Source organism: Eupeodes corollae, chromosome 1 (genome assembly GCF_945859685.1).
Source record: "Eupeodes corollae chromosome 1, idEupCoro1.1, whole genome shotgun sequence".
NCBI classification, from domain to species: domain Eukaryota; kingdom Metazoa; phylum Arthropoda; class Insecta; order Diptera; family Syrphidae; genus Eupeodes; species Eupeodes corollae.
Genome location: NC_079147.1, coordinates 25,382,084 through 25,395,245, shown reverse-complemented (window position 1 = coordinate 25,395,245; position 13,162 = coordinate 25,382,084). Strand labels below are relative to the sequence as shown.

The 13,162-nt window shown below is 37.2% G+C and overlaps 2 protein-coding genes across 2 annotated transcripts; one reads left to right on the top strand and one right to left on the bottom strand.

Annotated features, from left to right (window-relative positions):
- Positions 1 to 3,058: 3,058 nt before the first annotated feature.
- Positions 3,059 to 4,128, top strand: LOC129940866 (uncharacterized). Its single transcript, XM_056049379.1, has 2 exons — positions 3,059 to 3,223; positions 3,562 to 4,128. The coding sequence occupies exons 1-2, from the start codon at positions 3,124 to 3,126 to the stop codon at positions 4,053 to 4,055; spliced, it is 594 nt and encodes a 197-aa protein (XP_055905354.1). The 5' UTR covers positions 3,059 to 3,123; the 3' UTR covers positions 4,056 to 4,128.
- LOC129940865 (ferrochelatase, mitochondrial) lies at positions 4,117 to 12,743 on the bottom strand. Its single transcript, XM_056049378.1, has 5 exons — positions 12,554 to 12,743; positions 12,004 to 12,493; positions 11,625 to 11,946; positions 11,441 to 11,557; positions 4,117 to 4,389 (listed from the first exon to the last, which is right to left on the bottom strand). Exons 1-5 carry the CDS (start codon positions 12,582 to 12,584, stop codon positions 4,195 to 4,197), a joined length of 1,155 nt encoding a protein of 384 aa, XP_055905353.1. The 5' UTR covers positions 12,585 to 12,743; the 3' UTR covers positions 4,117 to 4,194.
- Between the last annotated feature and the right edge of the window lie 419 nt (positions 12,744 to 13,162).

The following is a 13,162-nucleotide window of genomic DNA, read 5'->3' as shown; positions in this document are numbered from 1 at the left end:
GTGTATATTAAAGGAAGCTTTCTCAAGAATAGCTAGCACCTTGAGCACAAAGCTGTCTTGCAATTTATGTTTCCAAATACCATTTCCTCCCCTTTATTCTGATATCTCCTTTTGCTAACTTCATTGAAGACGAGGCTTATGCTAAACGTTACTTCTCTAATTTGTTTGTACTAAACGAAATCCCAAGCTGCTACTTTGTAGCTACCTTCTTCTAAAAGCGTGAAGAAAGACCTTGCTGCCTGGGCCGAAACGGAAATAGGCCTTTTGTTTCGCTGTCCACTTTTTTTGTACCATGGATAAGGTTTTGTCCTTATACTTAATTTTTTTCTAGAGACAATTTTTTTGGGCCAGGCAACGCCCGAAGGAATATGTGCTGAGATTTTTGCTGAGTTTAACCATCTTAACGGCCGATCAAAAAATACACTTGACTTATTTCTAACTTCTGATCCTGATTAGTTCACAATCAGTGTATTGACGCCTCTAGGCACATCGGACTATAGTGTCATATCTGCTAATTTCTAATTTTAATGTCAAACAAATCCAGTTAAAGAAAGATCTCCAGAACCGTTTGGCAGATCTCCAGAACCGTTTCGCAGTCGCTATTCTTCCTCGCTAGCGACGTAGAATTTAGTGCAGATATGATTTCTAGATTTATTCATCTGAGAATGGAAACGTTTATCCCGATTAGTGTTAAAAGTATTAAACCCAAGGTTAAATCATGGTTCGATTCGAGCTGCAAAGAGGTTAAGGTCAAGAGGTGAGCTTCCGGTGTTTTAAAGCCAACCCAACTGAGGAAAACCGGAAAAAGTTTAAGCAAGCCGGGAAGGCCTGCAACGCCTATATTCGAAGGACCAAATTTGTACATGACCAAAAATTACGGCGAAAAATACTGCAATGTCAAAAAAACAGTAAGAATTTCTGGTCATTTGTAAAAAACATGAGGAATTCTTCCTCTTCCACGGTTTCTACGCTTGTTGTCAACGACACTCCATTAGTTAGCTCTATTGATAAAGCAAACTTATTTGCAAGGCAGTTCGCCAAAAATTCCACCTTACCAAAAATGTGCCATGACTCCCTCAGTTCTTGAACGCGTAAAAGATTCTATGGGACCAATCTTTTTTCGTACTCGAACTATGGCGAGAGTTCTTAAAGATCTCAACATTCATGAATCCGCTGACTCAGATTGTATCCCTGCTATTTTTCTGAAGAGGTGTTCTTCCACGCTAGCTTCCACGACCCTCTTCCTCATTTTTATAAATGATCGCCTGTCTGCTACTTCAAGTCTAATATATTGTTTCGCTGACGATAGCACTCTTAGCTTTTCATATTCGTTTCCAGACTCACAATCCTCCTCTTCGGATGTGGAACTGCAATGGAAAAATATGATCAGCTCATTAAATGCCGGCCTACACAGCATTGTACAATGAGAAAAAGACTGTGTGGAATTTAATGCTTCGAAAACCCAACGCTGTCTTGTATAGTTAAAGCGAGGTAAACCCTCTTTGCCACTATCTATGAGTGGCACTTGCGTCAACGAAACGGAAAATCTTGACATCCTCGGAATGTGCATCAGCAACCACCTTTTGTAGAGCGATCGCATACGCGATGTTGCAAAAAAGGCCGCAAGTTGTCTAGGTTTTTGAGACGTTGCAAGTAATTGTTCTCTCCGTCTGATCTAGCTACAATCCACAAAACCTATACACGTCCGAAACTTGAATCAAACTCTTATCTCTGGGCTGGTGATTAAGTAACTTATTAAAGCCTTCTCACCCTTTTTTGCCATTATTTTAACGGACTATGCTCTAGTGAAATAGCCAGTTGCATTCCTCTCCTTAAACAATTTAACCTTAATACCCGCGCTTCTAGAAATGCCCATCAGTTTACCCTTGAGCCCAACTTCGGCCGTACTATGAAGTACAGATTCTTTTTTAGCCGTACTACGCGATTGTGGAACTCCTTGCCACGCTCTATCTTTCCCAGTCATTGCAATGTTCAGAAATTTAAAACCAATGTACACCGACACCTGCTATCCAACGCTTCCCTCTTTTCCTAATGCTCTGTGTCTTTGGCATATTAAAGGTATACAAAACCCTTTTAGTGTACGCTAATTATAAAAAAAGAGAGACAGTAAACTGAATACAAACCCAGAATTCCGCAGTTAGTTGTTAACATTCCATTAAACGAAATACCATGAATACCGTGTTATCTCATTTTAAAATCTCTCATTTTTAAGAGACTTTTTAATGCTGTCATGGTTCAAAAAAAAATGTTGGAGTTAACTTTAAGTGGTTTAAAAAATTGGCAAGACAGTTTTGACTTTTTCTGTTAAAAACAGTTTCAGTTCTTATAGTTGAGCGTTTCTTTAAGATGAAATTAAACATCCTATAAAGATTCTTAGAGAAGTTTTTGATTATTCAAGATAGAATAAGATTTGGAAAACCATCCCAAATTATATGGTAACAAATTTTTTCGTAAATTTAAGCAGCCCCAAAAAGTTATAATGTGTTTTTTTCCAATTTTTAAGTTGGGATTTAATTAAGTTTATCAAAATCTATCGACAAATACAATTTGATGGTATTATGATTTTAAGGATACAATACAAAACAATTTTAAAGGATATGTTAGTATTCCGCTTCAAAAACCTTACCCTAACAAATCAAAAATACTTATCACATCATACACACAAGACGAACAAAGATTTCACAACATCTAGTTACATTTTAATGATTGTTATGCCGGCTAAAAACCTGCAAGTTATATAACGAAAGTATGACTCATTCCAAACAAATCTGCACCTAAGAATTCAGCTTAGGACATTATACGCACGTTTTTAGCCATTAAAGCGTGTATATCATTTGAACCACTAAGCCAGAGCACACTCTCCACTAGCTAAACAGACAAAAACCATAAATAAGATCCAACCCGTGGGGGATTTTCTTTTTGATTTGCTTGTTTGGTCTTTCTACTTCCCAAACAAGTTTCCTCTCAAACTAGTTATACTAAGTCAATACCCGATCCATTGTTGTTAACTTTTAACTATCTTCGAATTTCAATCGTCAGTTGATTTTACACCATTGGTTAGGAAAGAGTTAAGCTTTTAGAGCAATACAGAAAAAAAAGAATATGAAGTCTTTGTTATTATTATCGACATTTTTAACGTGTGCCGTCGTTATTTATGCCCTGCCGGTCAACTATAACGCCCAAGGATCATCAATTTCACAGCGTATGTTTTTGTTTATTGTATTTTATTGTTTATCCCAATTTGTGGTTTGAGATACCAATTAGTAGAGTGGGTTTATTTAATTAACTTGCAAACCTACCTACGCAATTAACAAACGACTATACATATGCCTCATAATTTATACCCTTTTAATGATTTGCTTCTAAATATGGCATAAAGTTTGATGAATTAAGTTTGCTACGTCCATGTGTATTCCATTAAAAATAAATAATAAAATTAACATAATTAAGAATTCAAAATATTAGAGTACAGTTATTTTTAAAAATAACACAAATACCAGTTCGTTGTTTTATTTATTTATTTTGTTTTCGTATTTTTAGCTAAACCAGGTGCTCCACTAGATGAGGTCATTGTCGAATCCTCTTTGCACATTAAGAACAAGAAAAGTCAAGCCCGACGAACAAGGGATACACAAGAAGTTAGTATCGATAACAATGAGAATGGTCTCCGAGTGAAACGACAACACCGACAAAGACGTCCACAACACAATGATTCATCACAATCCAGTGCCAATGCTGCAGCCAATGGCAATTACTTTGGACCAGATGGATTCGGAGCATCGGCAGCCAATGCACAGGCTCAAGGATTTTACAGTGGTGGCAAATCAGCAGGATTCGGAGCAAACTCAGCCAACACACAAACACAAAGCTTTAATATCGGTCCAAATGGACTTCAAGCTACAGCTGGGGCTTCACTAAGTCAAGTCTATCATTTGCCCAATGGTAAAACAATAAATGTGGCTTTGTCGAGTACTCTTGCTAATGGTGAAAATTCAAATGCCGATGCAAATGCAAATGCTGTGTCTGTAAATTAAGATTCAAATATGTGATCAAAATGTAAATAAATTAATAAATACTAAAAAAAAAACTTGAATACATTTCATCAGACAGCCATTTTTATTTATTGCAAAATCAAATCATTCACCAACGTACTTTTATAATAATTGCTTAAGTTTAGGAACAAACTTTCTTATACCAGTTCTTACTTTCCTTGCAACGTGGATTAACACACATTGGACATTGCATTAAGAATTTCGGATTAACTTGCATATCACTCTTCAAATGATCCGCAACAATGCTGCTGAGAGCGGTAATAAATAAGGGATGATCGTTGGGGGCAGCTGCACGGCGCATTTCTTCGACACCAACCTGAAATGAAGAGAATTTCGTTTTGAGTGCGCTAGAAGTTTATTATTTAGATTAAAAATGTTTATAAAACATTTTCATTTTATTATTAAAGAAAAATAGAAAAGAAGTCTTAAATTTAGCTTTGGGACAACAAACTTTATCTTTTTGCTTAAAAATTGGTGGGTGTTCAATGAACCCTCAATGGCTGATCATAGAGTCGTTTCGTTAACTATAAAATCTCCTCACTGAAAAAAGCACTTGTAAAACTTATAGAAAACAAACTGGTACACCAAAGCAAACTTTAACATAGGATGCAAACCAAGCATTCTGATACGTGCATACTATGTATATCATGACAGTGAGACCCATCGGTTGCATGGAATAAGAGAACCCAACTAATTAACACTAGGAAATCACTATACAAAGGCTTCCATGCAAACCAAAATACAACCATCAAATCAGATAGTCAAGACTAATTGAAATACTTTAAGATCCTTTTGCATCGGTTCAGAAACAACGTGGTACCAAAGAGGAGAATGTTCCTTGGTAGTACTTATATTTTTATTTCGTCGTTCATTAATTTTCTTTTTAATCGGGAGTAGGTGGCCCAAGTGAGTTGAGGGTTGTAGCAAATTGGTTCAATATTCCTTTTGGTTTTTTTTGAAGAACCAAACTCTCCAACACCTCTCGCTACATTCGGGTTCGATTCCAACAGTTCAACTAACTTTTTGTACTGATGTTTATTAGTTCTCTTGTAAGTTAATTAAGGTGGCGCTGCAGTCCGGGGCGGACCTGGGCCTCAAACAACATGCGTCTTCAGCCAGCTCGGTCCCTAGCTAGCTGTCTCCAGTTTCGCACGCCAAGTTGGTTGAGGTCTTTCCCCACCTGAGTAGCAGTCTTCCTCTACTGCGCCGTGCATCGGGATTGGATTCGAAGACCTTCCGGGCTGGAGCGTTGATGTCCATCCGCTCTACATGACCTAGCCATCTAAGCCGTTGGACTTTAATTCTGCTAGCTAGGTCAGTGTCGCTGTACAGCCCGTACAGTTCGTCGTTATATCTTCTCCTCCATTCTCCATCTATGCGTACGGGACCAAAAATCACATCCAGAACGATGTTGAAGAAGTCTCATGACAGTGCATCGCCTTGTCTAAAACCTTTCTTGACATCAAATGCATCGGTGAGATCTTTTCCGATCTTGATAGAGCAGCGTGCATTCTCAATCTTCATTCTGCACAAACGGATAAGTTTGACAGAGATGCCAAAACTAAACATTGCTCTGAAGAGTTCTTCCTTATAGATGTATTTGAAGCTCCTGGGTTTTTTTCAAGATCTGCCGTAGTGTGAATATTTGGTCGATAGTGGACTTTCCTGGTGTGAAGCCACACTGATAAGGATCTATCACGTTGACGAACGGCTTCAGACGTTTACATAATACGGCAGAGAGGATCTTATACGCAATGTTAAGGAGACTGATGCCTCTGTAGTTGGCGCAGTTTAGAGGGTCTCCTTTTTTATGTATCGGGCACACTATGCTCTCTGCATAGTGTGCCCTATACATCTCCTCTCCACTCATCGGGCATGCTTTCTTCCGACCATATTTTGCAGATGAGTTGGTGGATGTTCCCTACCAAGTCATCGCCTGCTGCTTTGAATAGTTCAGCAGCGATGCCGTCAGCTCCAGTAGCTTTGTTTGACTTAAGTTTAGATATAGCTATCTTTACTCCGTCAAGGTCGGGTAGACGGAATTGTTGATCTTTTCTATCTTACAGCGGAATTTGTCATCGCCGTTATATAATTTGGAGAAATGGTCTATCCATATTCTCAGCATCGACTGCGGTTCTACTACGATGTTCTCCTGATCGTCTTTACAGGCTTCGGTTCGTGGCTGGTACCCTAGGGAGGTTTTTTTACCTTTCGGTAAAATTAACGAACCTCATTCCTGTTGTGACATCCCTCTATCTCCTCGATCGCGCGCTTCTCATGGTTTCTTTTTTTCCATCTAAGAAGCCGGTGTTCCTCTCTCCTCTTCTGCCCGTAGAGGTCGCGAGCAGCTCTAGTCCTTTTGTGCAGCGTCGTTTTGTATGCCTTTTGTTTCGCTGCGTGCGCTTGCCGGCATTCGGCTTCAAACCAGGGGTTTCGCTGAGGTGGCCGTGTGAAACCTAGCACTTCACAGGCGGCATCTCTGATGGCTGCAAGGCAATGTTGCCACTGGTTTTCAATGCTTAATGCAGGCAGCATAGGACTCCGGCATCTCTTATGGCTGCAAGGCAATGTTGCCACTGGTTTTCAATGCTTAATGCAGGCAGCATAGGACTCCTTAAGAGGTTATTAGAGACTCGATCTTAAAAGGACATGGCCGTCTAACGTCGAATCTTTTCACAGTACTTCCTTGTTTTAGCTCGGGTCGGGATACCCGTAGCCGTACCATGGCTACAACGAGATAGTGGTCGGAGTCAATGTTGGCCCCTCAGAATGTTCGGATATCCTGTATACTGGAGAAGAGTCGTGCGTCGATCGCAATGTGGTCAATCTGGTTGACGGTTGATTGATCTGGAGATTTCCATGTCCCCTTGTGGATATTGAGATGTGTGCTCTGCGTACTAGCTACCAGAACGTCTCGACCCGCAGCAAAACCGTTCAGCCTGAATCCGTTGTTGGAGATGGTGTCGTGCAGGCTGTATCTACTGGGCATTTAAATCTCCTAAAACAATTTTAATGTCATATCCACGGCACTGCTCATATGTCTTGTCCAAGAGCTAGAAGAATATTTCTTTGGTGTCTTCATCTTTCTCCTCTGTTGGGGCATGAGAGCAGGAGTTGATAGACGCAGGTGGGTTTTGAGAAAAACCTGTGGACGCTTGAGTCCTCTTGAATGCACATGTTGACCAATTGAACATTAGTTCTCTTGTAGCTAAATAAAAATTCATTGATTTATGTTATTTTATAAAAGAAATATATACATATGAACTTACATTGTTTTATTTTCCGACATTTCTTTTACATAAGTTTCGACCTTTTCTCACACAATATGAACGTTCGACAAATAATAACACGAATTACGTTCAAATCAACGAACATTCGATAAATTCGACTTTCCGAAACACAATCTTCTAAAAATTAGCGATTCATCTGCTCTAAAACCACCTTGGCTCATAGATTCAAACTCTTTTATAATGAAACTTGCATCATATGAGAAAACTAGTACAACTAATGAAATATACCGCAAACTCTTCCTCAGCATTTCATCTGAGCTCAAGGCCAAAAACTGAAAATTCATATTCACAGACGGATCCAAAACCTCAACCACTTCAACCTTTGCAATCACCCACGAAGATGGCAACATGATACGTGTTGGATTACTCCCACAAACAGCTTCCATTTTCACTGCAGAAGCCTTTGCCATTCTTATCGCCATTCAAGAGGCTATAAAAATTGGCAAAAAACAAGTTATTTGTACAGACAGCCATCAAAGCCATATTGAATACCAACAATAATACCGATCTTATCAACAATAGCCGCTCCTTATTAATCAAATCAAACCAATACCTAAAACTAATGTGGACCCCTGGCCACGTTGGCATCCGGGGGAATGAGCTGGCGGACGAAGCTGCCTTTCAAGCAAAAATCACCAATTTTTCGGCATAATATCTACACTAAAGCTGACCTCATTAAAAGCCAAACAAGAAGACTCACGAACACCGAACAAATCGAATGTAGCTTGTATAATCACCATTATACTAAAGTAAACCCAACAAAATCAGCACCCATCTACCTCACAAATATACCAAAAAACAAAATCACCAACTTCATCCGACTTCGACTCCGCCATACCTCTGTCACCCACCTCCACATCCTCAAAAAAGAGTCCCCTCCAACATGTCTTACCTGCCACACTACATCTAAACTTCAACATCTGCTTTACGACTGCACTAGACTCAGACCAATCATCAATAACATATTAAATGAAAAAGACCTCACCGAAATATTAAAATGCCCAAATAGATCTAACATATACAAAATTAACGAAATCTTATTAGAAACAGAAATAAATGTATAAATCAAATTAAGAAGTAAATTGTAGAGCGGTAGGTCTTTGCAATAACATGTTCAATAAATATATAATAATAATAATAACAAACTATTTAAAATTCGTACAAAACTGCCAAGGACAATAGGAGACTAACCGGTGCATCTCTAAATGTGGTTTTATGTTCCGACGAAATGGAAGATATTTTTGGTTACAATACAATCATTTCCAATGTTTATACCTGAAGGATGGCTCAATTTCCTCTTTAAAATAAATTTTAATTGGGTGGCCCAACAGTCCGTTGAGAACTAGGGCCTAGTAGCTTACAACTCTCAACCATTCCTGTGTGCGAGTTCTGTTGTCAGAGATGGAGGGGACCTTCAGTTTTAAGCCTAATCAGAAAAGCTTATTTGAGAAAGCACTTTTATATGGCTTACGCCCTAACCACCACGCCACGGGTACTAAATTGAAAGGATTAAAAATTCAAATAAAGGAACTTTGTTCACTTTTTTTTACCTCGTCAACTAAACATGACTCCACATCTGAAAGATAGGCAACTTTGAACGGGTTTAATTAGACAGACATGGAAATTATATCCACTTTCTTTTCAATATCTTCATCATTGAGCAACATATCCCAAAAAAAAACTAATATAAAGACAAAATTATATTATTTCGAAAAGGACCAAAAAAAGTAGTGTTTCTTGATGTCATCAAGAGTTTGGAAAAAGTGGGAAAAAGAGTTCAGAATATTAAAGAAGCTTAAGATAAGAAAATACATATAATTTACAAAATAAAAACAATATCAAAACGATTTCCTTTACCATAAAAAAAAAAAAGTTCGAAGTTTGCAATCATTAAAAAAAAATCACCAGAACGTGCCAGAATCAATTCTTGAAGTTAATCACCATCAGATGATAAGTGTACGCAGCATTTTTAAAAGTATCTTTAATTATTTTTTAAACTGTATTCTTCTATTTCCGATGATAATATTGATTTAGAGGAGTTGAATCGAAAGTTCTCTACTCCCCCAACCCAATTCCCAACTGGGCAATCTAGTGTTTCGGAAAACGATAGAGTCGATGCTTTTTCTGTTTGTTCAGTAGATGAATATCAGGTAGGTAAAGCAATATTTTCCATTAAATCCAAATCAACTGGACTTGAAAACATACACCCAGACTTTTTAAAAATCATTCTTCCTTTCATACTTCCTCACATAACCCACATTTTTAACACCATCATAATGACCTCCATCTATCCCACCTCCTGGAAAAAATCTAAAGTTATACCCATCCCTAAACGAGGAAAGAAAATGGAATACAGACCAATAGCTATCCTTCCTTTTTTATCTAAGGCTTTTGAAACTATCTTAAGTAACCAGATTAAAAATTATATTGAAGATTCACGTCTTCTTAACCCTCTCCAGTCGGGATTTAGATCTGGATACAGCTGCATCTCAGCCCTTTTAAAAGTTTCTGAAGATATAAGATAAGATTTAGACTCTAATTATACAACTGTGATAACCCTACTTGACTTTTCCAAAGCATTCGATTGTGTTAACTCTAGCCTTCTCTGTGATAAACTGACGACTTATTTCAATTTTTCTGACACAACTAAAAATCTTATTTATTCGTATTTGACTAATCGCAAGCAAGCCGTATCGTGTAAAGGTAAAATGTCTTCGTTTCTTCCTGTCAATATAGGTGTTCCTCAAGGATCTATCCTTGGTCCTTTACTGTTCTCTATGTTTATTAATACTTAATCCAGAAAAAACAAAAGCTATTCCAATATGTAAAAATAAACCCCACCTTGTAAATTTTCCACCCCTTTACTTGAACGCCTGCCAAATCGAATATGTCACAAATGCAAAAAACCTAGGTATAACTTTCAACAGTAGGCTAACGTGGCACACCCATATCGATACTGTTATCTCCAAAATGTATGCTTCACTCCGAGGACTATCTGTTACTAGATCAATTTTGCCTCCTCAAGTTAAATTTAAGCTGGTTAAAGCACTTATCATACCAATAGTAACGTATGGGTGTGAGATATTTGCAGATCCTGACTTCAACTCGCTTTGTAAGGTAGCATTCAATTCCATTGCTCGGTTTGTTTTCAACCTCCGAAGATACGATCACGTTTCGTTTCAGGCTCGTCAACTTTTAAATTGCAACTTGGAAGCTTTTTTTAAATATCGGTGTTGTTTGCTTCTCTTCAAACTAATTTTTAACAAGACTCCAAATTATTTGTTTAATAAGCATGATTTTTGCTTTTCAAATCGTTTTACCTTGTTGCGCTCCCCCAGGTTCACCTGTTTGACATCACGGAGGCAATTTTTCGTTTATGCTGTCAGACTGTGGAATAATCTTCCCAGTCACATGAGGTCTGGAATCGAACATAGAAGGTTTCATCAACTTTGTTTTGAATATTTCTCAAATTTGAACTGAGGTAACTTTTTTGTAATAAAGTGACTTTTTTGTAATTATTGTAATTTCTTCTTCTTGCGACTTTAATTTTTAATTGATTGTTATTGAATAAATTATTAATAGTTTGCTACAATTGCTTTAAACATAGTGTTTACATACTTGCATTATCATTAATAAATATTGTATTATATCCTGTACTATTTATAAGTCAATCTTAATGTACAGCTGTTTTTTTAATCAATAAATATCAAATAAATAAATATGTGATAAGAAGAATAAAACATGAAATTAATTAGAAGTTGTTTTTTGGTTCTAGAAATAGACACAAAGTGTTGGCCTTTAACGTTTAGTTGATGAACTTAATCACTTTCAATATTTAAAGTTTTGCACAAATAATTATCATACAAAAATTCAAATAATTTTGATAAGAATTTTCGGTTAATTCCATGAAATTCATGATAAGTAAAAATGGACTGCTCTTCTATATTTTTGTTTGCAATAGAAATACTGTATAAATAGACTTGATGATACCAACTTGATATTGTTCTGCTCAATGTAAATCAGACCATGTTCTTAAATTTACAATTTTATTTAAAATTTATTGATTCAAAATCTTACCTCTTTTGCTAGTTCATCGCAGTACTCGATATCGAGTTCGTGTAAGGTCTCAATGTGTTCATTCACAAAAGCAATTGGTACTAGGATGAAATTTTTCCTTCCTTGTTTAACGTAGCCCTGCAAAAATACACCCCAACATTTAATTCTACTTCAATTAAGGAATCATTCAAATATAGCTCCATACTTTGATAGCATCATCTGTGGCAGGTGCCAACCATGGCAATGGACCAACTTTTGATTGCCATGCCAAGGCATAGGGATTAGCTGACCCTAATTCTTTCATAACCATGTGGACAGAAGCACCTATCTCTGATGGATAAGGATCACCCCGATTTACAGCCTTTAATGGCAGCGAATGTGCAGTGAAGAGAATGACTACATCATTTCGCTTAGTCTCAACAAATTTATTGAGTTCATCACGAATTCTATCAGCGAAGGTCTTGATCAGAAGAGGATTGGAACCCCATCTATCGATCATACTCCACTTGATGTTTGATGGAAATGCTCTGAGAAAAGAATCCATAAATAAATTGAAATTGAATCCCTTCGAAAAATAAACTCACTTATTTTTAAAATGATAATAAATCGAATTAAAACTAGACCCAGAAGTAGCGCAGCTGTACTGAGGGTACTGTGAAAACAGCACAATTCTCTCTGGGCCATCCTTCTCGATTTGCTCCAATGTATTCTCAGTCAATGGATTCACATAACGAAACCCAACATAGTGCTTATGTGGAGCAGTTTCGGGTGAGATTTCATCCAGCTGCTTGCACATAAGTTCACCCTGAAGATTGGTCCATTTCAAAATCGGCGATCCGCCCCCGATTTCTTTATATTTCTTCTGCACCTCAGGAGTTCTCCTCTGGGCAATCCATGGTCCAAGTTTGCTCTGAACTGGCAATTGAATCATATCCCTATCGGTCATAATCCGATGGAGATAATCATGAACTTGGTCAGTGGTCTGGGGACCACCCATGTTCAACATGAGCACGGCTGTTTTTGGGGAGGCATTGTGAGTGCCGGTTGTTGTGAAATTACGAAATAAATTAGCAGCTAGAAATAGATTTTCAATTTGAAAATTCTATATTTTGGTAGATTCGTTTGAGAGATTACCTGACAAACGAGCACATTTTTGTAAATGCATTTTATAAATGTAATTAAATGAGTTTTTCTTTTGTATTATTTAATTATTTTAATTGCAATAAGGATTAAATTAATTCAATATTTTTATTTTAAATGCCGTGTCATGAGAACGAACAAAAATGCAACAGAAGAAAATTTCACTTGAATCTGTCTGACACTTCTCTGATAGGTGACATTTGACAGCTTAAAAGAAACAAAACCGAAATGGAACTGGAATTGATAGTAAATGGCGTTGCCAGTAAATTGTTTCTTTGAATTTAATAGAAATTCAAAACAAAAATCATTAAAAAAGAATTTAAGCTAACTGCTATACAAAAATGGAGGCTCACAATGTAAATTAATAAGATTATCAATTTTGAAATCACGTTGTATTAACATCGGAAAGACTCTACCGAACGTCACTTAATGGCTACCATGACATTAGCTGGTGCAGACTAGTTTTATTTTTGTATATAAAATCTCCAAAGACATTTTTGGATTTGCAATGTCTTCCGATTTAATTGTGCATAAAATACTCTCATGGAACATGAAATTTTGATGAATGTTAAGAAATGCAGGTGGCGCTGATGGCACTGACAA

What these genes read in the sequence shown, in the direction of transcription:
- LOC129940865 (XM_056049378.1), bottom strand. Translation starts at nt 12,584, where the DNA reads ATGCATTTACAAAAATGTGCTCGTTTGTCAG. An exon ending in AAAATGTGCTCGTTTGTCAG is followed by an intron (nt 12,494 to 12,553) that starts GTAATCTCTCAA and finishes ATCTATTTCTAG; the next exon opens with CTGCTAATTTATTTCGTAAT. An exon ending in TATTATCATTTTAAAAATAA is followed by an intron (nt 11,947 to 12,003) that starts GTGAGTTTATTT and finishes TTCTTTTCTCAG; the next exon opens with AGCATTTCCATCAAACATCA.
- LOC129940866 (XM_056049379.1), top strand. Translation starts at nt 3,124, where the DNA reads ATGAAGTCTTTGTTATTATTATCGACATTTTTAACGTGTGCCGTCGTT. An exon ending in AGGATCATCAATTTCACAGC is followed by an intron (nt 3,224 to 3,561) that starts GTATGTTTTTGT and finishes TCGTATTTTTAG; the next exon opens with CTAAACCAGGTGCTCCACTA.